Source organism: Salminus brasiliensis, chromosome 19 (genome assembly GCF_030463535.1).
Source record: "Salminus brasiliensis chromosome 19, fSalBra1.hap2, whole genome shotgun sequence".
Taxonomy (NCBI): domain Eukaryota; kingdom Metazoa; phylum Chordata; class Actinopteri; order Characiformes; family Bryconidae; genus Salminus; species Salminus brasiliensis.
Window position 1 is genome coordinate 21,378,841 of NC_132896.1, and position 27,712 is coordinate 21,406,552.

At 41.6% G+C, this 27,712-nt stretch overlaps 1 protein-coding gene across 4 annotated transcripts in view; it reads left to right on the plus strand.

Annotated features, from left to right (window-relative positions):
* Positions 1-27,712, plus strand: part of pcdh19 (protocadherin 19) — a 61,026-nt gene that overhangs the window by 8,370 nt on the left and 24,944 nt on the right. For all 4 annotated transcript variants that reach the window (XM_072663594.1, XM_072663595.1, XM_072663592.1 and 1 more), the window contains exon 3: positions 26,650-26,708. In XM_072663594.1, the coding sequence (XP_072519695.1) occupies positions 26,650-26,708 (59 nt within the window). The remainder of the gene's footprint in view (positions 1-26,649; positions 26,709-27,712) is intronic.

Here is a 27,712-nt window from a genome sequence, read left to right on the forward strand (position 1 = left end):
TGTGTGTGAGAGACAGGTCTTTTTTTATTCTCCTGTCTTGCTCTTCCCGTAGCTGACTGTAGCGTCTCAGATCGTTTCTCCTCCATTGTGACATTTATAAAAGACAGTGGCTCAATTTCCAGATATTGTTGTTTAAGAAAAATGTTGTCAGCGTAATTACATGCCCGTTTATGTGGAGCACAAACAAACATTGGAACTGTGAAATGGCCGATAATAGCTCCGTCATGCCTTGCAAGCCTGGGCCTGAAAGCACTTGACTCCACAAGGCAGGGTTTCCCAGAGGTCTGCCTAGGACACACTGACTTGTGCTCACTTCTGATTAGCAGTGCATCGCTCTGTCCCCACGGCTTTGTAACCGTTCATAATTCAGACATCATTTGGAAGTCTTCTATGGCCTGCAAAGGTTCGGGCACTCCTGGTCAAATGGCACACTTGTGTACATTTTAACGATTTTAACGATTAACATTTTGCATGTTGTGTTTCATTTTCACATTAAATATGCTGTAAAAAAGGATGTACTGTATTTGTACTGTGGGGAAACATTTATATAGCTCTGTAGCTTATTTTTCAAAGATGTGCAGCTATGCTAAGCTTCTGGCAAATAGGATAGCATTCATAAAAACACAGCCTCGTTCAAATGACACATTCTTACTGATTACTCATTGGCTAACTTAGGCGCTTGGGATACTTGACCATTTGTAGCCCCGGCTGTTTGCACACAGAGAACATTCAGCAACATTTGTGTCAGATGCGCTACCAAAATTAATAAATAAATAAATAAAAAGCTGCCACTTGGACAAGGCACAAGTGCATGCGTACCAGCCATGAGAATTATGGTCCAAGATAACAGTGACATGAATCTCAAGAGCTCAAGGCCAGCTCTTTGCTTCTAATACTGTCTTGCTGTCTCTAGAGGTGGTTTTATACTGGCTGTCCCTGTGGATCCATGTCTATTGTTTTGAGAAAGCACAGTGCTTAAACCTGCTTGCGGTTTATCTGTAGAGGAGCATGCAGGCCAAAAAAAAAAAAAGCCTGCCAATTACATTGTAGCTGTTTGCAACAGATTCTTTAAAGAAAGAGGAGCACCCATGGAGATGTGCTTCTGAATTACTAGCGTGTGCTGTGCTTCACGCCACCTGTGATACAGTTAATAAGATAAAATTCTGCAGGATATTGATCTGCATTGAATTAACTTTATGTGAAGAGATATGGCAGATCCATTCAATTGGATCTCATTAGAGTGCTAAATGGAGCGGAAAAAAGAGAGGCCTTCCATTTTCTTTTTGTACTTTTTTTGGTAGCTCTAAATTGCATTCTTGTAGGAAGAAAATCTGTCCACGACTTTGCCAAGTTTTTGCTCAATGCTAATTGAAGTACTCCTCCACCAGATGCTAGCATTCTGCTACCTGAGAAATTACTCCATAAATCCCACAGCTAGCATATGGGTCTCAGATACAGTCTAAGAAGTGGGCTTTGCTGCTCAGGAGGCACCTGTACAGTGGTTCACAAAACATCCTCATGCTTACAGTAGCGGTATACTTGAACTGTAATTACACATGTGCAATATAACAAATTATGCCACATTACAATACATCACAATACACTTTTCTGAGCATATCATAGTTGTCATCAGAATAACACTGACTGGCTGCATTTTTCATGAAAAAGATGGATCTCAGTATGGAGCCGATCAGAAAAAAATGAAGCTAAAGAAGGAAGAATTTAATCTAGTACATCTAGCCTGAAATAGCACACACACACACATACACACACATATACAAGGTGTGATTTCTTGTTAACTGTATATCTTGAGCATGTACTTAGATAGCAGTATCAGTTTTAGTATTGCTATAGAAATATATTAAAGAACTGATATTGTGCTATCTGTAATAATTAAAAATGTTTTGTTCTACTGAATTCAGAACAGGGCAGTATGTGAAGTGTTCAATCAGATTTGTTGTATAGGTTTTCACATCATTTTATTTTTAAATGTGGCACACTTGACATTTTATATTAGGGATTTCCTGGTTCTTTGTTAAGAAAATGTTTATCCTAATATATATATATATATATATATATATATATATATATATATATATATATATATCCATCATGCAGCTACAGCTTAAATACACAAATACTCCAGACAAATTCACGTCATTTTCAGTATTCAAAGCAAATGTCATGCTGTACTGGTGTTCTGCACATCTGCCGCCACCTCCGCCGCCAATCACCTGCACCTCCCTCTGGCTACTCCCTCCCTCTCTCTGTCTCTCCTTGCATGCACACAGGCAATATCAATTCCTCACTTGTGCTCTGTCTCTCTCTTAACATCTTAATTGCCAGATGCCTGAGCATTTTTTACAATATATTGTAAAATATACAATATATTTACAATATATTCTTTTCCCATTTCCCATATATATATATATATATATATATATATATATATATATATATATATATATATATTTGATTTTTTTGCATGGATGCTTTCCAGAGCCTCAGTATTCATGTATTCCCCCTCTTCCCTTCTGGACAAGTTGAACTCATGACACATGACACTGAGCATTTTTTTTAGAGATGGATGTTTTGGCTTATTTGAAGCAGTGGGATTTCATGTTTCTTCTGCTTTCATCACACTAAGCCAATTAATCATCCTAAATCCCATACAAGATAAGGTAAAGGTCACAGCATGCTGCCTCCCTGAAGGGCTTTCTTGAGCTGGGCTGCTCTGATGAGGTACAGCGATTTAAACAGTTTCATTGAGAGGTGCCTTCCTTCTCTGCAAAAGAGGGGAACTAATCAGAGGAAGGAGGAAGAAAAAATGCAGCAGACTGCAAAGAGTGGCAGCTGAACCTTGAACTAGAAATGCTTATTTTTTATCAGTCTTAGCTCGGCTGTACTTTGATGTCACCACTTCCTTGTGCAGAGAGAAAGGGAAGTGTAAGAGTGCAAAATTAAAGGGAAAAATAGAAGGAGTTAGAGAGAGAGAGAGAGAAAGAGAGAGAGAGAGAGTGCGAATCGTCTTATCTCAAGCACCTTGTGATGCGGGCTGATTGGATTCTGGCAGATGAAGATGGGAATTATCTTAGAAGGTTATATTTGTGAACTGCTGATTTTTTGGCACTCATTTTTTGGAGCCTTCAAGGGCTCCCTGCTAACAGAGCAACTCCATCGGAATAGAAGGAATGCATACTACTTGCTCAGCTACTGTTGCTCATGCATGGCAACACAACAGCAACGTAATGTCATGCCATCTCGTTTGCCCTTAATCTCTCCAGTAGAGCTTGCAGGGTGAGGCCTTTATGGAGCCGTAATGAGAAAAGCCATAATAATCTCTGTGACTCATTGATTTTAAGATGAAAATATTTTTTCATAAGAGAGTGGGAACTGTATGGTAAGCAAACTTAGATGAACCACATAGCAGGTGGGCACTGCCAACAGGCACGGCCCCCATCGCTAAGCTCTGTCTTTATATGAGACGGGACATAAATATGTCATAATAACCAAAGGCAGCCAGTGGTGCTTCCTGGGGCCACCAACCTCCAGTCAGAGTGCATGCAGGCAACGGGCAGGGTGTCAAAACAAGGCGAACTGACACAGGGCGATGAGAGTGCATCAGCACAGCCCGGCTCCAAGCACACATGATGGCTGCTCAGTGTGAGCGGCAGGCCGGTGCACTGTGGACAACGAATAACTGGAATAATAATGGCCATGTCAGAAAGCCAGAAAGAAAGAGAAGGAAAAGAGATTTGTGGTATTTTGTTTTAGCCATGCATTCATCTTTTTTCTTTTCTTTCAATTACCTTGACTATTTGGGGATGAAAATGAAGCGAGCCTCTGATTTCTACAAGAGTCTCTTTCCATAAGGCAGAACTGTGACTGCTCTGCTCATCACGCTCTCTTTGCCTGCTAAACAGAATTTTCAGTTCAGTGCAGGCATCTCCATGAAATTGTGCACCGCACCTGAAAATGCGAATTTAGGCCTTCCCCTAGTAGCTCGAGTTCAACAAAAATGAAAGAAAAAAGGAAAAGAATGCAAAATCCATTAAGAGATGCTACATTAGTTTTTAAGGCTCTGATTTTGAAATTGCATATATATGTCACCTGCATAGGTGTTCAAATATGAGAAAAAGTGAAAGTAGGTGGGCTTTTCTGCTTTAAGACTGAGCAGCTAATCTGATTGATTAAAGTTTCTTTCAAGTCGACCCAAGTCGTCATATAATTAAAAATAGACATTTTTTCACATTCCAGGGAACACAGTTTACTTTGACAGTGCTCCCCTCACACAGAAGTCTTTCACAGATGAGTCACAGGTTATTTTGAATTCAATTTCCGAAGCCTGACAACAAGATGTGGATGTACTAGCAGGTTTTATAGCCATGATTACACAGTACTTTTGTGATGTCTTACCCAATTCTTATATATATATATGCTGTTGATAGACATTTGGTTAAAAAAATTAGTTCAGTTGACAATGCCCTTTGCATTCTTAACTGTTTCCTGCAATGTTGGATTTAAATGAAATGCATCATAATTTCATTTTATGACTGAATGCATTGTATGTTTGGGTTTTAGAAACCTTCTGCTGCTCCTCGTGTTAAATGAAAAACCATTTGGCTCATTTTTTGCCTTCCTTTGAAATTCTTTTTTTTATTAAAACAAAAAAACTAATGTAGAAGAGACATTTGGAAGAGATCAGACACAACAGAATATTTTTCACACTTTCTCAAAGCAACACTTAATGTGTGATATTGCTGAGATTTTCTGTGGGAAGATAGAACCTGTGAAAGCGGCCATGATGGAAATCTCGCTGGCCAGAGAAAGATACAGTTGAGGCTCACAAGAGAGAAAAATAACTTCATTAAATTATTCTTTCTCTTTCTCTCTCTCTCTCTCTCTCTCTCTCTATCTCTCTCTCAGCCTTATCTCTCATTAACACAGATTTAGCTGCCAGCACTGAAAATGCCCGCAGTTAAATTAATAGGATGGGGAAAGGTCGGCCTACATTTTTTAACACAGGCTACACCAGTTGTTGTTGCCACAGGGAGTGTGGAAAGGCAATTTTCTAACATACATTTCATCGCCATATGTGTGCTAAAATACATGCCCCTGCTGTACAGCATGGGTGGTCGTTCTGACACCCCATCATTTGGTAAAGTGTGTGCGCCATGTGCTCATTGAAGTTACACATGGAAGACACAACAGAGTGAAAGATAATAAAGTGATGTGATGTGGAGTAGATAATCCCTGTAGGCCACAGTTGACTGAAGGTGGTAATAAGTGCCACTGATGACAGAACAGTTGCTTCTTAGGTTCGGTAGCTCAGCTGTAAACAGTAAGTTTCAGAAGCCTTAGAAATGACTAGAATGTATTTGTTTTGCATTTTATGTCATGGTGTGCTTTTTCTCCAGAGCAGGGGCAGGGGACATTTAGAGCTAGTTGCGCTTGTACCAAAAAAAAATTATGAATTAATTTTCCTTTTTTCCCATTCATTTCTGCTGATGTCATTCAGGTGACAGGATGTTCTCTGACCCAGGTGTAGCGGATGATGTGCCAATGTGTCAACTAATTCAGAGAAGTAACAAGGCCATTGTACAATGCTGCAGCATGGAGAGGAAAGCTTAGTTACCGGAAATGCACTTTTACATGGAAAAAAAAAAACTGAGGTAGAAACACAGAGAGAGAGAGAGAGACCTTTTATATTGCTCTGTTTCTTTTGGCCAATAATGAAGTCAGGGAATGTGTTTTTTTTTATCTTCTCTGCTGCCACACCAAATGCCAGCCCCTGCATGTGTTATCATAAACCAGGGGAATATGCATAAAGTTCAAGCGCTTGCACAAACACAAATGTGTTATTTCCTGACATGTTTAGAGACACAAAAAGAGCCCCTGTTTGGTTTATTCACTTGTGCCGCAGCTCCTTTTCTCAGATTAATATCAGTATACGTAATTGTTTGTGTATCGATTGCCTCTGACTACCAGCTTCTATATGCGGTTCATAAAAAACTATGATGTATCGAGTCAATTACACATCAAGAGCAGCTTGTTATTCCTGGCCTCAACAGTTTTGATTGTTATGAATATAAAAGTCTAAGAGTCTAAGAACCTAATCAAACTGCAACTGGACTGAATTTCCTCCAAGATTAATTTCTGTTTTTGCCTTCGTTTTATTTTATTAATGGCAACTGCCTCCCCTCCTCCTTATCTCATCTTCCATGATTGCGTTGGACCCTGCGCTGTTTGTCTAGGTAGGCAGCCTGTGCTGACTTTTGTGGAGAGGCGGCTTAATGAACAGAGAGATTGTTGGCAGGGCCGGCAGTAGCACTGTAGATGCGTGGCTGGGAAAACAGCAGGCCAACGTAATTGTCCATTGTTCATCCACAGAACAGGAGGCAGAGCATGTAATGAGCTGTAGCACTCGCTCACGTCTGGCCTAATGGACTATGACCAGTGCCAGTCCTTCCAGGGGCCTTAGCCGCTCCTGTCGTCTCCGCAGCCCGATCCATCCTGCTCTCACACTCCAAACCCTGGAGCCACTCCTTTTATATTTCTTCTTTGCTTGGTTGCTGTGAACGTTATGCTATTTTGACGACACACTCTCAGTTCTGTAGAACAGATTCTAAAAAAAAGAAAAAGCTGGAGAACAGGCTGCACAAATACAAATCTGAAGATCAGAGAGGCAGAAAGTGCTGATGTTAGTCATGAGATATTTTTCTTCACCGATCCCATTTTGTATTTTGATTACTCCAGTTCCCTGACAGTGATTCCCTGTGACTTTCGGGGTAAGGGCCTTTTGAACTGTAATTTATTGGAGTTCAGAACATGATGTCAAAGGAAAGTGCAGACCTACCATGAGGAGGAAGTAAAAGAGAGTTTTAAAGTGGTCAGAAACGCATTTTCTGAGAGCAGTCTGTTAAACACAATGGAAAGGCGCCTTGACACTCTCGTCACGTCCGGAGTTTGACGTCCTGCAGTCAGAGAGCCAGAGTTAATGAATGAGATTGGTGTGCTCTGATTCGCTGCTCTTTTCCTGTACACTGTGCTTTCAGCAGGGGCTTTGGCCTCCCTAACTACACACTGACGAGGCAGCTGTTCTCCAGGAGAATTGAGGAGCGGGGGTGGGGGGGTCAGGCGGGTTAGGTGGGATGGAGGCTCGGAGAGGGAGAGAGAGACTACATGAGGTTGACGAGTCTCATTTCACGGCTCTAACGATGATGGCCTTAATATATCCTAAGGGTCCATGGGAGCAGGTCACTATGGAGCTGAGCTGGGGTGCTCTTCGTCCCAAACTTCTGAGCCATTGTTAGCCTAAAGCACTCTGACAGGGGCCATTACAGTAAAAAACATGCAGTCCCTTGCATGGACCTGCCCAGAACAGCGCACAGTGATTGGCTACAAATAACGCTGGGGGGTGCGCAGGGGAGGAGTGTTATTCCCTGTTGGTATCTTGTTTATTATATCTTGGGTGTGTCATATAACAAATGGAGGGAGACAGTTTTCTCTCTAGGGTTCTTAGCCTTTCCCCAAAGAGCATGATTAATTGTTATTGTGCTCTATTTTTATGTCGCGCCCCCTGAAATACATAGGTGTAGGTAGGCTGACAACACCGCCTCAGGCGCTCTCTGACAATGTTTGCTTTATGGTATTTTCATATTTTATGGCCCCTGTTGATTTAGCTACTACTTGCCATTAGATGTAGTACTGGTGCACTCTCTGCTGGAGTTTAAACAGTGCAGCGAGCCTTCTGTGTTGACTGTGTGCTTTTTTAACTGGAGCAGTAGTGCTGGGGGGTGTTGCTTAAATGTAATATCTAATCCAATTCAATTACATACAAAATGATGAACCATATATACTGTATACATTATTGAATATGTCCGGTATGTTTAGTGCTAAGGCATACTACAGTCTAAATGATATTCAACAAACACACTGGTTTGTTATTGCAGAGATTCTTAGATATGCCCAGCATTTCTGGTTTCACAAGCTCCCACTGCAGTGTCACATTGTGATCTCATGCTTTATTTTATTGTTGTACAGCTGTTTTAATGTGTTATTAGTGGGAGTACCTTCACAGCTTTTTGTAAAGGTCGCAGTGCTATCCTTTCATACTTGATGCTATCTAGTATGAGTAGCACTGGGCTACCACTCTTCCTGATAAAAGAAACTAGAGGAAACCAAAAATATGGAGCCCATTAAGATTCCAAAAATGAATAAAGACTGCCATTAGAGAAGGGGTTTTTTAATAACGATAAACATTTCAAGATAAATACCATTTATATTATCCTTAATTCCTTTTAAGAAAACAGCTCACAGTGTTACTTCGCAGTGTTAAACCAACACTTGCAGTGATAAATATAACACTTACAGTGTTGATTTAACACTCACAGTGACTGGCAGGTTTGCTGTGTATGTTTATCTTGCTTTTTACATGTGTTTTGTTTTCTAATACAATATTATGGTAATATCATAAATAGTCATAAAAGATTAAAAAATTATAATGAAGTTATATTTATATTATATTTATATTTATTTATTTATTTAAGTTAAAATGATAGATTTTATTGAATAAGGACCTTTTGCACAGGACTGCATATATTCAGTTTGTTTGTTTATTTATTTATTTATACATTGCTGTATAACATTGTTAGGTTAAATATGAAAGCTGTTTATCTGGGCAGTAGGTATTTATTTGCTAATGAATCTATTTTTTTTTCTAAATTCGATGTAGGTTCTATGAGAAAACACAATTATAGCCATTGTAATGGATTTTAGGTCTTTGCTTAGATGCTTAGGACTTTTGTTTGCCTTTCATATCAGCTCCTTTTAGGAGCACTTTGTAGTTTGATAATTACAGACTGTAGTCCTTCTGTTTCTCTGAATACTTGGTTAGCCTTTGTCAGGACCCCACAGGACCACCACAGAGCAGCTATTGTTTGCGTGGTGGTTCATTCTCAGCACCGCAATGACACAGACATGGTGGTAGTGTGTTAGCGTGTGTGTTTACCTGGCACTAGTGGATAAAACACAGCAGCGTTGCTTGAGTTTTTAAAAACCTGAGCGTCACTGCTGGACAGAGAGTGAACCACCAAATAGAAATGTCCAGTCAGCGGCAGCCTGTGGCCAGCATCCTGTGACCACTGATGAAGGACTAGAGGATGACTAACGCAAACTGTGAAGCAACAGATGAGCTTCTGTCTCTGCCTTTACATCTACAAGGTGGACCAAGTAGGTAGGAGTGTCTATTAAAGTGGACAATATATATATAAATATATAAATACTGTCAAATGGCACTAGACGTTAAAAATTTCAGTGTGAAGGACAACATAATGCATAATGATACATACATTGACCAGCACTAGGATGCGGTGTACTAAGCTTAGAAAACTCAGCCTGTACCAAACCAAGAGGAATCTGAGTGGCTTTTGCTGTGACTTTTCAAACGGGCCTCAGTAATAATTACTCGGCAGGCCTAAGCCCAGATTTGGCCTTGTTTTGCCTAGGACAACAGGAACGGGTCTGCCTGGGTTCACTCTGGCTCCAAAGCATGTCTGAGGCTTAGCTGCTGGAAGATAGCACAAAGTGCCAGGTGGGGAGAATGCGAGACAATGGGCAGGCAGACCCGCAAGGCTGACTGGGGGAGAGAGCAGAGAAGAGAGGGGCTTTTTTGGCTGCTGTGCTACCTGAATGCCCAGGGCTCTGCTTACTGGGTTGGAGACACAGAGAAAGCGAGAGAGTATGGGAGAGCAGGAGAAGGGACAAGGTGGAATGAGAGAGAGAGAAAGAGAGAGAGAGAGAGAGAGAGAGAGAGAGAGAGAGAGATTCTAATTATAACCCTCCAGCCACTGTGTTGTGGTGGGCTACGCCAGGCACCAGCTTGCATGAGCAACTGCAGAAAGCTGACTTTTGGTTTAATTTGGAGGACTAGCAATAATCCAGACTAAGTCTCTTAAAGCTGCAGCTTCCCCTCTGTCGGATTATGGGGCTGTCTTTAAAAGGATAAGAGCTGCTTATCAGTGCTTCCCTCAACACTTCTTAGCAACTTCAAATATATATATATATATATATATATATATATATATATATATGTATATATATATATATATATATATATATATATATATATTATAAAGAGGACTGGTTACAGTCACATTTGGGTTTATGGTCTATGTCATTGAGATTATCCACACATATAACAGTTGGGATCCAAACCTATCTGGAATATGCACAAAATGCACACTGGGTGAAAAGAATGTCCTAAATACAAACATTTGGTAGAGTTTTATAGAGCACTTTTTGTGGTAATAGAAAGGTCCAGCTGTTCTATAACAACTCCACTGCTGTCTAACAAGAAATTGCTGCCGTGCTGTTTCCTTTGGTATTAAACTCACTGCATACATCTAAACACGCTCGCATGGCAAAGGAAACGTGATCAAAGGCATGTCTGTGTAATTAGTGCATCACGTGAATTTATGTCCATTCTCAACAGGCCCAGCTTTCAAATAAGCGTCTGTTTGTTGTTTTTGCTCAGTCTTCATAACATCCTTTTTCCTTGCCAGGATGTAGATTGACATTAATGGGTTTGCGATACCTTTCAGTTTAAGCTTTAAATAAATTCCCCATTTGCAATGATGGCATGGCGGTTGAAGATTTTATTTACTCGTTTTGTTCACCAACTTGAAATAAACATTTGTGAAGTGGCTAACTCTCAGATCTGGTTAAAACTTTATGACAAAGACTTTTTTTTGCAGATACAGAGAAAGAAGAGGGATGATACTCCCTCCAATTTAGCCCTGTTTGTCTGAAACATCATTAATGAAGTGTTACTTTTTGTCTCCTTTGTTTTTTGGCTGACTGGCTGTCAGAGCTGGTGGGGGAATAGACACCAATCTAGCACTTGTCACCATACAAGTTGTTTGAAATCGCATGAAAGCGAGAGGCTGTCACTTATCCCGAAGGGGTGGAGAGAGCGCAAGAGAGGACTTCGGGGGAGGGAGGGGGGTGGAGAGAAAGAGAACATGCTAGAAATAGCGGTGCCAGTATGCACATACTTGTTTACAAGTTGAGATCTTTTATTAACTCCTCTCATTAACCCTTTAGGCCCCTGCGAGACCATGTTTTCCACAGAGACAAGAGTCGCTTTCTGCCAGTTGACACCCTCACACTTCAAAAAAAAAAAAAACATCAACAAAGAAAACATGAACAGAATTGATATAAGCAGATCTGGAGAAGTAGATTCAAACAAAGAGATTAAAAGAAGATCTCATGTAACTGTTGTAAAACAAGTGTACTCTTTTAATTGGGGCTGTGATAGAAGAGTCTGTCAGCAAGATTAGATTAACTCCAGTGTTGCTGCTCTGTGTTAATTACCAACCAGATGTACACATTTGCTCTTCACGTTGTCATTTGGACTTATGCATATAAGCAAAATCCTACCACGTGGTTTTTACCATGTCTTCCACACTATTGTTCTAGGGATGATCCTGTTGAAACACAGTGAATAGTTTCCTTTTGCATCTCGCAGCCTCTTGTGTCCTCCTTGTATTGTCTGGGCTGACCTTTGCTGCAGTCCCTCTAATTATCTCCATCAGCGAGAGCCTGTTAACCAGGACAGTAATTATATCACATTTATGTGAAGGGATGCATTCACCAGTGTTGGCAGTCTAGACGAAGCTACTGTCACTATGCACACTCCAAATTTAGACAGTTGATTTTGTTAATGATAAAGAAAATTATAATGATATCAAACCATCTATTAAAAAAACACCATTAGAAATGGTAGCGGAATAATTAAACTCTCGGTACGTATGATTATTTCATGGAGGGGGGTACTCTAATAAAGAAAATGTGAATCAAAGCACGAACGATGCTTCATGCCAGTAATTACCTAAGTGCAGATGATATTAATTTTCATCAAACTCCCTCCCATAGATGTATGACAAGCTCATCGCAGAGAATGATTTTCAAAGATTCCTTAAATGGCTTGTTAAACTGAAGTTCAGGACTGTAGATGTCAGATTCATGCTGCTTGAGAAAAAAAAAAAAACACCAAAGGAAGCGATTGGTCTCGAAGCTCAAACGGAGCTGAATGGGGGCATTTGGAATACTCTCTTGGCGTGTGTGGTTCTCCTGTAATGAGTTTAAGTGAGGCCCAATTATTCCACTTGCCATCAAAACAGAGGGGAAATGATGCTTTCCTCCTGTCTGCCTTGTCTGGCAGAAATATCTTTTGATGGACAACCGAGTGCGTTCCGCAGACATGGTGCAAACAGTAGCGTACTTCACAGGTTTGTTCAGGTTTGTTGTTTATTGTTTATTGTTTAGTGTTTTGTTGAATATGATGCCTATATTTATTGTATGTAATGTCTGATTGTCAGTTGATGTTTCGTGTTAAGTGTAGCATCATGTTTTTAAGGACCTATATTTCCTACCCCACTCAGTACTTCTGTGGTGGAAAGGAATGATTATAAGTTTGACTCTGTCTTTGACTATACGCTAGGAAGAGATTTTTTGTGTGTGTATTGTTAATGAACTAATGCATACTCAAATCTAGTGGTCTGCCTTGATAAATATGTCATATCAGAATATCCTTTGGTACTACACTGTATTATTTCACTGTATAGTATTTACGTATTTAAATAGCAAATGCTATACACTGCAGCTTACTGTGAGGCACTCAAAAATTAGTGTAAACCATTGTATGGTTTCAATGTCGATTATTATTTTGGATATAATGCTGGTTGATGTGTCAATACCAGTAAAATCAGTATATACAGTGGGGGAAAAAAGTATTTAGTCAGTCACCAATTGCACCAATTGTGCAAGTTCTCCCACTTAAAAAAATTAGAGAGGCCTGTAATTGACATCATAGGTAGACCTCAACTATGAGAGACAAAATGAGAAAAAAATTCAGAAAATCACATTGTCTGATTTTTAAAGAATTTATTTGCAAATAATGGTGGAAAATAAGTATTTGGTCATCTACAAACAAGCAAGATTTCTGGCTGTCACAGACCTGTAACTTCTTCTTTAAGAGGCTTCTCTTTCCTCCACTCATTACCTGTATTAATGGCACCTGTTTGAACTCGTTAACAGTATAAAAGAAACCTGCCCACAACCTCAAACAGTCACACTCTAAACTCCACTATGGTGAAGACTAAAGAGCTGTTGAAGGACACCAGAAACAAAATTGTAGACCTGCACCAGGCTGGGAAGACTGAATCTGCAATAGGCAAGCAGCTTGGTGTGAAGAAATCTACTGTGGGAGCAATAATCAGAAAATGGGAGACCTACAAGACCACTGCTAATCTCCCTTGATCAGGGGCTCCACGCAAGATCTCAGCCCGTAGGGTCAAAATGATCACAAGAACGGTGAGCAAAAATCCCAGAACCACACGGGGGGACCTAATGAATGACCTGCAGAAAGCTGGGACCAACGTAACAAAGGCTACCGTCAGTAACACACTACGCTGCCAGGGACTCAGATCTTGCAGTGCCAGACGTGTTCCGCTGCTTAAGCCAGTACATATCCGGGCACGTCTGAAGTTTAATAGAGAGCATTTGGATGTTCCAGAAGAGTATTGGGAGAATGTCTTATGGTCAGATGAAACCAAAGTAGAACTGTTTGGTACAAACACAACTCGTTGTGTTTGGAGGAGAGTGAATGCTGAGTTGCCTCCAAAGAACACCATACCAACTGTGAAGCATGGGGGTGGCAACATCATGCTTTGGGGCTGTTTCTCTGCAAAGGGACCAAAGGGATGAAACGTGGCTGGGTCTTTCAGCATGACAATGATCCCAAGCACACTGCCAGGGCAACAAAAGAGTGGCTTCATAAGAAGCATTTCAAGGTCCTGGAGTGGCCTAGCCAGTCTCCAGATCTCAACCCCATAGAAAACCTTTGGAGGGAGTTGAAAGTCTGTGTTGCCCGCCGACAGCCCCAAAACATCACTGCTCTAGAGGAGATCTGCATGGAGGAATGGGCCAACATACCAGCAACGATGTGTGCCAACCATGTGAAGACTTACAGAAACATTTGACCTCTGTCATTGCCAAGTATTGAGATTAACTTTTGTTATTGACCAAATACTTTTTTTCCACCATTATTTGTATTATATTTCCCATTTTGTCTCTCATAGTTGAGGTCTACCTATGATGTCAATTACAGGCCTCTCTCATCTTTTAAGTGGGAGAACTTGCACAATTGGTGACTGACTAAATACTTTTTTTCCCCACTGTATGATATTTGCTACTGATATAACAATACAGACAATATATTGACTAGTGGTTTATCTAAAATGCTAACTTGATAGGAGAAGTACAATGTTCATAACCTAAATGTCTTTATTCAAATTTTTATTTAGTTTGCATTCAGATTTAGTTATGGATATTCAAGTCCATGGGACAGAAGAACAGGCTTGGAGGGTAACGCCAGAGCCAGAGGGGGATAGGGAGGGTACCTGTTCTAAAAGGCCAGTTATGTCTGCTGCGAGACTTTTGACCATGTGGCTGTGGCATCACCAGGAATCGACCTGTTTTTTTTGTCTGATGGTGGAGCTTAGACGGCTGTGCCACTCAGGTGCCGCAAGTAATTTTAAACAATTTCTGTTCTGTTCTGTTCGTTCTACCAAGATGAAATTATCACACAGTGTGAAAGCTGTCATTTTTAAACAGCAACAGTTTGTGTGTGTGTATGTGTGTGTGGTGTTTGGACACTCTTGTAAACAGCTCCATTCCTTTATTGAATGGTACATTGTTTTCTCACTGAGCCTGTCACCTGAAGTAAATGTGGCTGATACTCTTCTCTGTGCCGGCTACTCTTCTTGCATCCCGCCGTATTTCCTCTGAGAGTCGCAGCAAATTACACCACAGTAGGAAGGAGACGTCCCTGTCACACTGCACTGTTTCGTTCCTCATCTGGGGACACTGCTGCTTTCCTCCAACGCTTGGTATTTTTAAGTCCTCTTAGGAGGGTTGCACTTGGAAATTCACGTCAGACGACTAGGGGATTTCTACGCTTTCCTTTCAAAACATCTTAAAGATGATGAGAAAAGACCACAGTTGGAGACCTAAGGTCTCCAACTGTGGTCTTTGCTCATCATCTTTAAGATGTTCTGAAAGGAAAGCGAAGAAATCCCTCGTCTGACATTAAGGAACAAGAAGAAGCCGACCTGAATAGGACGTCTCCGCGCATAAGCCTGGAATTGGCTGTAGCTTAGGAGGTCCTGTATGAAAGGAGATGAATAGCATTATCCTCCGCTGTGCAGAGACAAAGAGCACAACTCAGCCGATCTGCATCTTAGTAGATAAAAATCTAGCCCAGAGATATGTTTAAAGCTGATAAAATATTACGCATATTCGAAAAGAAGCACACACGCATACTAGCGGATGCATGCACACACACACACACACAAGCACACAGACAGCCTTCGATAAGAGACAATTGCGGAAAGTTGTTTACGCCAGCAGAACAAAAGGATTTCTGGTCCTCATTTCAGGGAAGTCATGGTGACGGGAGAAGTACACAAGGTGTGTTATTAGTTTCAAATGAAAGAGGGAACTTCATTAGATGTTGGCGAGCCAGATGCACTCTCCACCGAGCATAATCAAGGCCTTTATCTGTGCCTATGCAGATGTGCACAGGCCACTGTCACTGGGGTCGCTATGACCTCTCAGCCGTCTGCTGTTGTTTTCTATGACTGCCCACCTACCCCCTCACCCCACCCCAACCCCCTCCTCCCAGCTTTCCTTCCCCTTAAACCTGTTTGTCCCCAAAGAAGATCTAATACAAATTAAATTAAAGCAAGGCAGTGCAGATAATCCCAGTGTGTTTGGGCTGCTGTAGCAGCGTGGGGTCAAGCCCACAGCATCTGGCCCCCTCTCGCCACAGCTAGCATGCAAGCTGCTTCGCTCTCTCTGGGAGTCAGTGTACTGACTAGCCTACTGAGGAGTGTGAATGCACACACTTGTGTTTCTGTATGTGTGTGTGTGTGTTTGAGGGATGTGCTGGGAGTGGTATATAAACAGTGTGAAGGAGTCAGTCAAGGGAATTTTGTTTAAGTATGTGCAAGTGTATGTGTGTGTGTCTTAGAAAGTGGTGTAAAAGATTGTATTTTGATTGTATTTAGCTCTTAGTGGAGACCTTGTTTTTCTACAGAAGCGTCATACACAAATCTGCAACATTTCTTGCTAAATGTTTGCCAAGTGTAAAGCAGCATGCAGCATGTGCATAGTGTAAATTATAGACTGTAGTACAGGAAAGCATGGTTGGAAAATTGAGTTCAAATAAATGTTCGCTCGTAGAACACGTGGGACATGGTTGGAATTAGCTCAGTAGCTTTATTCCCTGGTTCTGTTCTACGCCTATCGTAATGGCATGAGAGGACATTACTGTTGCGATGCTGATAGCAGTCTGTCGGAGCACTGATTGCAATCTGCTCTTCAATCTACAGATGTGCCAGTAACGTGCAGAGAGGTAATGCGCTCCTCTCAATCCTGCCGTTGACAGCTGCCTAAAAAGACCATCCTGAATATTAGGCATGCAGATGCGCTCAGCGTGGCTAAATCGGGCCGCTAACTAGACTTCCATTACTGGATCATGAGTTGCGCTGATTGGGTCAACCTGGTTGTGGTTACAGCAAGCTTTTTAGGCCCCCATCTGTCTATTAGTGTGGGGCGGCACTTCCCAGCACCCAACCTGCTCCTGTCCAGCAGTGGCCACTGTGTTCGGAGTGTGTTTGGCAGGATGGCTTCGGCACATGATTGTAGTCATCGGTTGGGGGAGGGTGGAGGGACAACATTGTCTGTGTGTGTGTTTGCCTCGAATTCCCAGCCAAGGGCCATGCCTGCCAGCACAGAGCATGAGATAAACATCATTTGTTTGAGCAAATGGGCCAGGGGTGGAACGATTAATGAAAGATGATGAAGTTCCACCTGTATCCCTCAGTAGTGCTTCCTGTTTGCTGGAGTAGTGCTGCCATGCTGGCGTGGATTCTGACTCATCCGTTAGTGAGTGTCAGATTAAGGTATGTCAATATCGGGACTGACTCAATTCATCTGGGGGAAGAAGAGAGACAAAGGGATGGAGGGAGTAAGAGAAAGAGAGAGAGAGAGAGAGAGAGAGAGAGAGAGAGAGAGAGAGAGAAGAAGGAAAGCAGCAGAGAGGAAGGGAGTTAAAGTGGCAGGGAGACAAAAAGAGAAAGGGGGACAGACAACTGAGAGTGTGAGGGAATGAGAGACAACAGGAAAAATTAGGGAGGGAAAGAGGAGACAGAAAGAGAGGTAGAGAGAGCAGAAAGGAAGAGAGAGCAGAGAGTGAGAGTGAGTGAAACAGCAGTGAGTGAGTGAGTGAGAGAGTACTGCATTTGAGAGGTGCCTCGGAGTCTGTAATGAGCTTCTGCAAATCTCCATCTAGCATAAAAAATGCCTGAAAGATGCCTTGTCATGGAGATGGGAAGCGCCAGAGCTTTTGAGTGGGGTGGGGCTGAGAGTAGCGCCGAGAGGGAGGGGGTCTATTAGATATCCCAGCAGTGCTGACAGATTTTTGGGGGAAGCGACCCTGAGGTGTCGTATCATTATTTTGGATCAGAGTATCAGCCAAGTATTTGATTTACACTCATAACAAAAGCAGCATCCAAAATGGATGAGCCCTCGCTCGCCGCAGGAGCCTCAGCGCGGGGATATTACATTGATGTAAAGGTGTTCACATCGCTCATCTCCCTTCCCGATCCTGCCGCGCCTGTTAGAGAGTGAAAGAGTGAGTGAGTGAGTGAGTATGAGTGAGAGCGAGAGAGAGTGCAAGCAGAAGAGGGAGAGAGAGAAAAAGAGGGAAAAAGCGCAGTAAAATGACAGCGCTGGAACTGTAGTGTAGGAATGCCACTCTGTCTCCTCCGCCCTCCCTCTTCACAAAGCTCGGCATTGCTGCTCTGGTCATTTGGCATGTACGAGTGGACTGGATTAAGCGGGGCTAAAATCAAACTGCCAGAAATGTAACAAGTTGGGCCTTTTAAGGCTTTGGATTACAGGAAAAATATTCACTAAAGTCGGTGGAATTATTTGGACATTAAATTACACTGGACCTTTTCCTGCTGCTAAATTGGTCGACTGACTGGAGCCGCCTTTAAAAACCTCTGCCACTAATGCAGCTGGAAAGCTCATGCAGTCGCTAACAGCCCTGTTCTGTCACGCCCGTTGCTGGGAGAGTCGCGAGGCCACTAAATCTGCCTGGATTAGCGGTTAGCTTCCTGTGGTTTAGAGGAGGCGGGGTTTTTGTGCCCCTTACCTGTCGCAGGTGACAACCGGAAGACATGCAGAGATTTCTGGGACAAGGGGGCGTGAAACATTTCTTGTGCCCATGTCCATATTAGTGAGAAATCCCCAAGGCCTGCCTCCAGGAAATCACCACTATTTGGGTTTGATTAGGTTCCACGGGTTTAAAGAAAAGTAAGCCGATTTACCCTTTGAAAAAGCAACGCAATAGCCGCATTTTTTTTCCTCCCCTTTTTAGCATGTAAAACCCAGAAACTTAATCTTGTTTCTTTATTCAGATTGCCTTCTGAACAGTCCGGTGCAAACACAAATAGACCTTTCCCACAATAAATAATTACACTTGTGGATTGTATAGGTGGTATTTAGAGGTTTATTTGATTGATTTAATGAGGCCAGTCTGTGTACTTAACACCCCAAATACCACAAAGACCCACAGAAAACAAAATACTGTAGATGCTATCTGATTCCCCCATCCATACGAGCAGGTCGCATGGGACAACACTATAATAATTTAGCACTTTGACAACAACTAGCACAAGCATGTCAAACTTTCTGCTGATAAGCTTCGTGATTCCAATTCCTTTCATTGTGCAAAAAGGGAAAGGGCTTTGACGTAGGATGGCCTTATGAATTATTAATACTGTTGCTATTAATGTATGTATAATTAATCACATCTTAACTGACTGCAGGCAAATGGAGACTATAACCCTTAGCCTTATGTAGATGGAGTCTATTACAGGATTAAACACAAGGGCATTCCCTCACTTTCTGTCTCCCTTTCTGTCTGTCTTTCTGTCTCTGTGTTTATGATGCAGCTGTTGGCTAGGGAAATATGTATTCATACTTCCTTGGTTTATTGTGTGTGGATTGTGTGATTGTCCTGTCAAAGAAAGAGGTATTTTTTTAGACCACCAGGAAAGAAAAATTAATAGAATAAAGCAGGAAAGTGGTATTGTGTTCACGAATCTGTGACAATTTGTTTCCTTTTTCCCAGAAGATCACTGCTGCATTTATTAGAACAATGTCAACATGGAGTATGCAGGTGTCAAAGTGTATATATATATATATATATATATATATATATATATATACACTTTGACACCTGCATACTATATATATATATATTATATATATGTGTGTGTGTAAGTGTAAATAGATCGATAGATAAATCAATATTGTTAAGAATTTGTCACATTACATTCAAGTTAAATTTTTTTATTAATTATCAGACTGCGCCTTTGTTTCTACTGCAATAGATAAAATAGCTATTAAATCTCTTAGAAATAACTTGGATTTTAATCCAAGTTCTGTAGCATTTCATTCCACAATGTTCCATTTGCCACATGAAGGAATTTAAACACGCTAATACATTAATGCTGCAAATTATTCACACTACAGTTTTTTTTTTATTTATTTTCTTAACCCTTTGCATCTGTAGTTGCTTTCACACATGCATGCTTCCATGATAGAAAATGTGAATGAACCTTAAAATATAGCTATAGACATTATATAGCCAAACAGTGTCTATGATCTCTGTGGGAGTTTTTCTTTTGCCTTGTTGTCATCGGCTTTTCCACTGTTGGCTTGGACCGGGATTTCTGGAAAGCTCCTTTGTGACACTGACTGTTGTTAAAAGTGCTACATAAATAAACTTGAACCTGAACTACATAAATCAATAAGAAACTAAGAACCTTACAAAAGCAACAACAGTGTAAATCATGTTTCTTTCAAGATCCTTCACTGTAACAAGAATCCACAGGCTCTATAAATGAGAACTGCAGAGAATTGTGGAGAAGCATTGACTGTAAATATGATGAATACAGTCATAAGTTGGAATAAATGACCACCGCTGCTCTTTCTGGACTGTGTTCATTGGGTTGAAATCAGGAGATATTAATATTCTGCTCATGTGAAACACATGCTCACATACTGGGTACAATTTTATTGAGTTATTAAAAGTATTTTTAAAACTTTTTTTTTTTGTTTTGTTTTGATAAAAGAAAGTATTTATTGTAGGTGACATTTGAACAAATGTGGTTGGTTATTGTACAAATTATTGAATTACTTTCAGACATTTATTTTTTATATATATACTAGCAGTTCAAAATAATTGCTCAATCACAGATCACACATGCAAACACCACTAAAGGTGTATATGGGTATTGTGTAGGTCCTTCTCTGGTGTTATGACTGCCTCATGTCGCTTTGTCATAATTTTTATTGTCATAGTTTCTTCATAGTAAATTAACTGTTTCCCACACATTCTTCACTGCTGTCTACAGACCTCCTGTAGTTTTGGGATTTTTCTTCTTTACACATTTCCCAACATCAGCATTTCTCATAAGTTGTTAATAGTATTTATGTCTGGTAAATACGTTGGATCTGACATCCCCTCACTCCCCAACCCACTATATCACTTGATGTGAGGCTTGTTGGCATATCAAGTCTAATTTTGTGGGAATCTTCCAGAGAAGATGAGTGTATTTGTTATATTCTTAAAAATAAAGGTGTGTTGCCATAGATAAACCAGTTTTGCGTTCATAAAGAAGCATGTTTGTAATAGTTGTGTGAAGGTGAAAAACCTTCTCATCAAGCTAAGGTTACCTTCCTCTTGATGCATCTTTATTTTTAAAAACATATAGAATATACTTAGATTCATTTAGATGTGTTTAAAGGAATATAAATCTATACATGCCTCTTAAAACATGCTTCTTTATGGAACTAAATGTATTGTACTATATGTAATATGGTTCATTTGAAGCTTTATTTGAAATATATTTACATCTGAGTAATTCTATCAGACTGCAAGTGGTGCGTATATGCAGTGTGTATCCATTCATTTACTTTTAAAGTATAAGCCTTTAGCAGCTGTGAATGGTTCACTTTTGTAATAAATCTAGACTCTGAATGGATCAAAAATGTTTGGTGAGAATTGGCAGCTGACAAAGTGTTCTAAGGACTGCAGTGACTGCAGTACATTTGTCGTTGTGGCTCCCGCTGCAGTTGATTGCTGATTTGCGTTTGCCGGCAGCCAGTGGCTATTAAATGCTAACAACTCCTCATATTCATCACAGCTCCCACAGCCTGGGTAGAAAATAGAAAGGTGTAATCTCATCTAGTAGCCAGGGTAAGCCTCAGGCACTTCTTCACCCCTTTTACTGCTGAGCCTCCCCCAGGGCCTGCATGTTCTAGAAAAAAGAAAGGGAAAGGGAAATCTATAGTCTAACAGATGGCAGTGGATCTATGGGAAACTCTGTAATCACAGGGTTGGCAACATAACACCCAGCTGAGTAGAGTTTCCACCAGTTGTGCTGCTGGGTGCCGGGCAAAGAGCATGATTAGCAGGTATGCAACTTGAGGTAGAGGGCAGGAAATTGAGTGTGTGATGGCCCAGGCTTGGTGTCATGGGAGCAGCATGGGGTGCCTAGCCAAGGTAAGCACAAAAGAGCACGAAAGAGCGCGAAAGGTGCCAGCGGACGAACAACGATACGCAGGCTGCTGTTTGAGTGTGGGCATGGGAGTAAAAGAGAAAAAAGTGGACAGAAAATGAGCGAAAGAGAAAGAGAGATAGTGAAAGATGAACGTGCGTGTGTGTGTGTGTGAGAGAGAGAGAGCGAGGAAAAGAGAGTGATGTCTGGGAGGAGTGACTCAATGTTGAAATGCAGCCTGACTCTGTGAGGGGTGTTAGATGCCAGCGGCTCTGAGGCTCCCCAGCCCCATTCACATAGTCAAACAAATACACACACACACACACACACACACAGGCTCCTCTGCAGCTCTACTGCGGCATTGCATCAGGAGAAATCGGCACATCTCCTAAGCCTGTGTGTAGAATCCACAGTGTTTATCCCAGTGTTCTTCCAGCCACCCTCACACAGCAGAACCTGGCTGCCATCTATAGCTTTTGTTATTTATAATTTAGAGTCCTGTGCCGCTTTGCCTTTCCTTGCCTTCACGCTGAGCCCTACTTGCTATGCTCTTCCTGTGAATGAGTATCTAAACAACAGGCCTCATTATGTGTACCATTTCCCTCCCTGCACTCTGGGGAACTGTGTGAATAAGCCCTAAGATGAGTCAAGAATGAGGCTCCAAATGAAGCGGTGAACGCCAATCAGCTATTAAAATTAGGAAATGGAATGGGTTTGCTTTAATTGAGGAATTTTCTCCTAGTTCTCTTCTCTTTTTTTCCTTCCCCCTTTGTTGAATATGTGATGCTGCATTTGTATTCTGCTGTTGTGGTGGACAGGCTCTCGGCCCTCAGACTCATACATCTCATTGGAGAGGCTTTTTGGTGGACCTTGATGAAAGCAGAGTGTTTACCGCTTAACCTGCATTTTCATGTGCCTCTCACAACTTGCACCATTAACATTTTTTTACCCAGGGCTTAAAAGCGAAGTTAAGTATATTGCTTCCTGAAATGAATTAAAAAGAGATTTAATAGCTATTTTATCAGTTACGGTACAAACAAAGGCACAGTCTGATAATTAATAATTTCCCAGTATAGTGCTGCTTCAATTAGTTTCTAATTTTATGCATCCATCCATGTGTAAATGCAAGTGAAATTGTACTGGTTGAAGTATCAGTCTCAGCAGAGACAGTACTTAACCTTTTTTCGGTTTTGCCACCTGAGGAACTCAGGGCACAACTGTTGTGCCGCTCCCTCTTGTTCTGCACTCATGCCCCTGTACAAGGAATGTACTCACATCCGGACTACGAAACCAGTTGTCATGCTGAGAGGAGGGCAAATCAAATCTCACGCCAGCGACTGCGCGAGAAGATTGCTGTTCCTCTCGGCTGGCTGAGGGCGATGGAGGCTGGAGGAGAGAGGCACAGAGCTGGTCAGGTTGGGAGGAGTAGTTTAAAGAGAACCCCACCTGCTGTCACCCTCTTAACACTCCAACCTCAGTCTTGTCACTCATGCCACTCTGAGTGGGCGATTCAGCCTCTCCGGGCACTTTGGCTCCATGCTGGATAAAACGCAGCGATAATTACAGGGATAGAGTGACGCTGGTCACCGAACTGGGGCCGCTCTGATCATAACAACACATTGTAGAACCTGATTAAATAGCCATTTGTGGCCGACTTGCAGTATTTTAAGTGGCCCTCTTCCTATGGCCTGAAACCGACCTCCGGGGGAGAAATATTGACATGCCCTGACTCTTCCAGCAATTTGATGGTGGTCAGTGGCAGAGGCAGGCCACATTTTGTTACGGGAAGCTGCCACTAATGCATAGAGCTCCTGTTCTCTAGCAAGTGGGCTGCTCAGGGCACTTCCTAAAGGCACAAGGTTAAGCCCTGTAGAGGTAGCCATGGAATTCATTACTGCTCCTCCTCAGCAGGCATGTGGAGACACTGATGGTAGAAGTGCATATTCCCTACATTTTCTACGGGATGAGTGCAAACTCTGGCCTCAGTCTGAAATACAGAAGCACATCTATCGAATACATCTATCATTTATAGACACTTTGGTGCAGTAACCTAATTGCAGTGATAATTTCCCTTTTGAATACGGTTTAAACTTTGTTGCCTTTAATTTGCTTGCTGGAGCAGGCTCAGTTGAACGAAAGCAGCATTTGCATAGTAACCGTATTACTTCACATCTCTGAAATAGCTCATTCTGACATAAGCACTGAGATCAAGATGTGATGGTGGCTCTCTGTACAACATGGTCAGCAATTTGCACACCGTAACTGCAGTTTAACAAGCCACTCTCCAGGTTTAAGAGTCAGAGTGGCATAGCAGGAGAGCCGTGCCGTGTGTGGGAACACAGTAGGGTGATCTGGTGTGGATGGGACTGCACGAGAATCTGGTGCCTCCCCATGGAGGCGATATTAATGCAGCACTCCCTATCCAAACCAATTATGGGCCAGCCTCATGGAGGGAGTTATTGGGGAAATTTGTATACTGTCTCTTTAATGAAGTTTTCCCCTTGTTACTCGCACTATAGCTGTTCATTAGTCTCTCCTTGGATGGCCGTAGAGATGGAGAGACTCTATAATGAGTTCTCACAGGGACCAAAGTAGAGCACAGGTGGCATGTCCAACCTAAAATAAATCCTCCCTATATATTTATACACTGACTTGTCCTGAAAGAGGATTGAAATAATTGCCTATGCCAATTACTTTGGTATTAATGGAGTGAAGCCGGACAGGAACAAAGGAGTGAATCACTGTCGCGCAAACCGTAGCAAGAACAAACAGTGTATGCTCTGCGAGGCTTGCTAATATAATGTTAATTAGACTGCCTTTTTACAAATTATCTCCTTGATAACAATGAGTTAAGATTTAATTAGAAGAGGACTAAAAAGAAACGGAGGGTGAGGGGAAAAGCAGGAGACCGGTGGTAACCTTTGGTGAGTCCAGACTGTATCATCAGCTGACAAATCTCAATCAGAGGCTTGGCTGGCCATCCCTGATAATTAAAAATTTATCTGGCTGTGAAGGTAATTAGAGAGCGTGGAGGTGAGACAGTACACAATACCTTATTTACTGCTGATTGAAGATATTTTGGCACACAGTAACTAAATAATATAAATATTATGTACGGCACTGTGCACACCCTTAGATGGGAGAGTACTAACAAGTGGGATGGGAAATTTTCTAAAATTAAAAAGGAACATAAAGAAATAAATGTACTAAGAAGTATAACAAATGTTAGTTTTTGCATTGGGTTAGAGGGTGGAATTAGGGGAACTTTTAGCTTGCTAAAACTGGCCCATGGGCAGCTTCACTTGTTGATCTGAAATTAAATTCATTACTTTTAAATCCCTGTTGCTTGTTGGCTGATGTCCCAGAAAATTGCATTTGGTTCGGTTAGTCATTTTTTAAACTTAAGACTGAGGTTTCTGGAGATCCATATAAATCCATATACTTTAAAATAGCATTATATTATAATAATCCAGCACCATCACTGTACTTGTCCTGTGTTGTTGTAGCCTTTAGCAGCATCTGAGACAGTAAGTGTGGAACGAATTCTGCCTTTTTCCCCAGGCTTTAGCAGTCTGCTTCATTTTTTTCAAAAACCACACAGGGTCATTGTGGGTTATTTGCAAGAGGGTACACAAAGCTCTCACTGATGTGCCTTCAAGAGCATAAAATTTCACATTGATTCAACCAACCTGTCACTGGTGCTTCCTTTCCAGTGGGTGAAAACACGGATCAGATTTCACAGTGGTGAACTCCTAACCACTTTCCACAAACACAGACGAAGGGTAAATGAGTATGTGCTTGGTGGGGTGGCTTAGCACGGATACTAAATGAGAATAACATTCTGCTTTGTGACTGTGAGCAGCATATGTTTGTCTTGGAGAAGACAGGCTAAACACTGGCTGATAATAGTTGTCTTGGCAGGTTCTGTTGGATTGTCATTCAACTGCTTTTGTCAGAGTGGGGTTAATTTCTACAGTCCCCATGAAAGAGGCCATCGACTCCCTCTTTTATTTAAGTTTGAAAATGGAAGAAGTTGAATCTGCCAAAGGACGCAGCCTTTTCCCCATGGAAAACACCTGCATCTTATCAGCATACTGAATGAGAGGGTCTTTTTCACACACTCAGACACAGAGGAACTCTCCTTTCTTTCCTTTCTTTTCTGCTTCAACCGTGACATTGAAGGGTGACTCTAGATGAACATCAAGTGAATTTGCCACCTGTTTATTGCACCTCTCCTTTTCTCCATCTTTTCATTTTTCATTTTTATGGTCTACTGCTGCTATCTACCCCCTCACCCCCACCCAACTCTTCTTCCCCTACAAATTCTATAAATGCACCAAAAAAAACTGTTGAATGCCAGATGCCTTTGAACTCAGTTGCTCAATATGGGTCAGAGATCCGTCATATGCAGATCGTCAAGGCCTTTTCATCTGCAATTGCAAAGTTCAAAATCCCCTGACACTCTCTTAATTTCTTCCCCCTCAGATTTATTTATTTATTTAATATTCATATATTAAAATCTCTTGTGAAATAGCAGGGATGAAAAAGTATGTATTTAAAAAAACACACACACACAAAAAAAAAGAAGCCTTCCTGCCCACCCTCGTTCTCACCCTCCCTCCTTCCCTCCCTCTTTTCTCCAGCTCTCTCTGAGATGCACTGTCGTCCCTAATGACTCCATTTTGAAGAGTGTGGTCAAACTGAATATGGAGAAGAGGGGAAAAGGAAAGGAGAGGGAGGTGGGAGGGGAAGGGGAAGGGGAGGCAGGCTGGCAGCAGAAAAGCACACTACATGTGCTCAGAAAGAGAATGGGAGCTTGCCTTTGAAAGTCCAGGCAGCTCACAAGGGTCTTTGTGTAAAATAACATTTCTATTGAAAGGCAATTAGTGGTAACATTATTTTGGGTTCTGTATAATTGAATGCATCTCTCTCTCTCTCTTTCTCTTTATAGACAGAGAATTATTCCATCGACTCCAGTTATGTAAACAGCAGAGCACACCTTATCAAAAGGTATGTTTTATTACAAATGTACAGTAACCAATTTATGTTTATGTAAGTTTGAATTTGGTTTAAACAGCCCAACATTTGCATGTTCGGCTAGTTGCGTGTTAGGTTTGCTGACATTATTCCATGTTTACTTTTTACAAAAAGTTCATTGTGTAACTTATTTAGACTTGTTTATTTATTAATAATTAAGTATCCTTCACACTTAAACATAGTTGCGATATTTAATTTTTAATATTACCTTAAATAATTCCATCAAATCCCTTATGAACATGTGTGCAGTTTGAATGCCTGAGAAGCCTCAGTGTAAGCTGCGGCTTGCATCATTAAAGCACGCTGATGTTTGAGCTCAGCGGTCCAAGAAATCAAAGGAATGTTTAAGTTTGCGTGTGGTTGGAAGGTCAGGGGGTGCTGTCTCGGGTGTGCACAGGCAGGGCAGTGTAAGGTCGCAGAGATAAGAAAAAGGTAATGTTCTTTCCTGTTATGGGGGAGAACAACAGGGAACAACGAACCCGTTGTCCTGGAAGGACTTTTCGGCCAACATTCCGGAATCCACCTGAAGCAGACCAGAGGCTGACAGAAGGACTTGGCATGCAGACATGTATAATGAAAGCCCTTCATTGCCCACAGGCTTAGTGGCTGGGGTCCTGGTGGCTGGGCTTCAGAGTTCCTCTCTTACCTGGAGCAAGAGAACATTTTAGTTCAGCATTTTTAAAACCCATTATGGCAATTTTGTCTTTTTAAAACAAAAAAAACAAAAGACATCCAGTGTTTACATAAATAAAGACTATTCAAGTGCAGGCTCTGCAGCACACTACAAAGAGAAATCCCCTCAGGGCCCCGCAGACTGGGACAGGTGCAATTAGACTGATAAAATCAGAGTCTGCAGTCGTGCCACTGCAGTGCCTTCATGGCCAGCCTGGGAAAGGAGCAGGCTGCCTCCCTCCTCGCTCTCTCTCTTGTTTTTCTCTCTCTCTCCTTCCTCGGAGCACACCACAGCATGTGTGTGT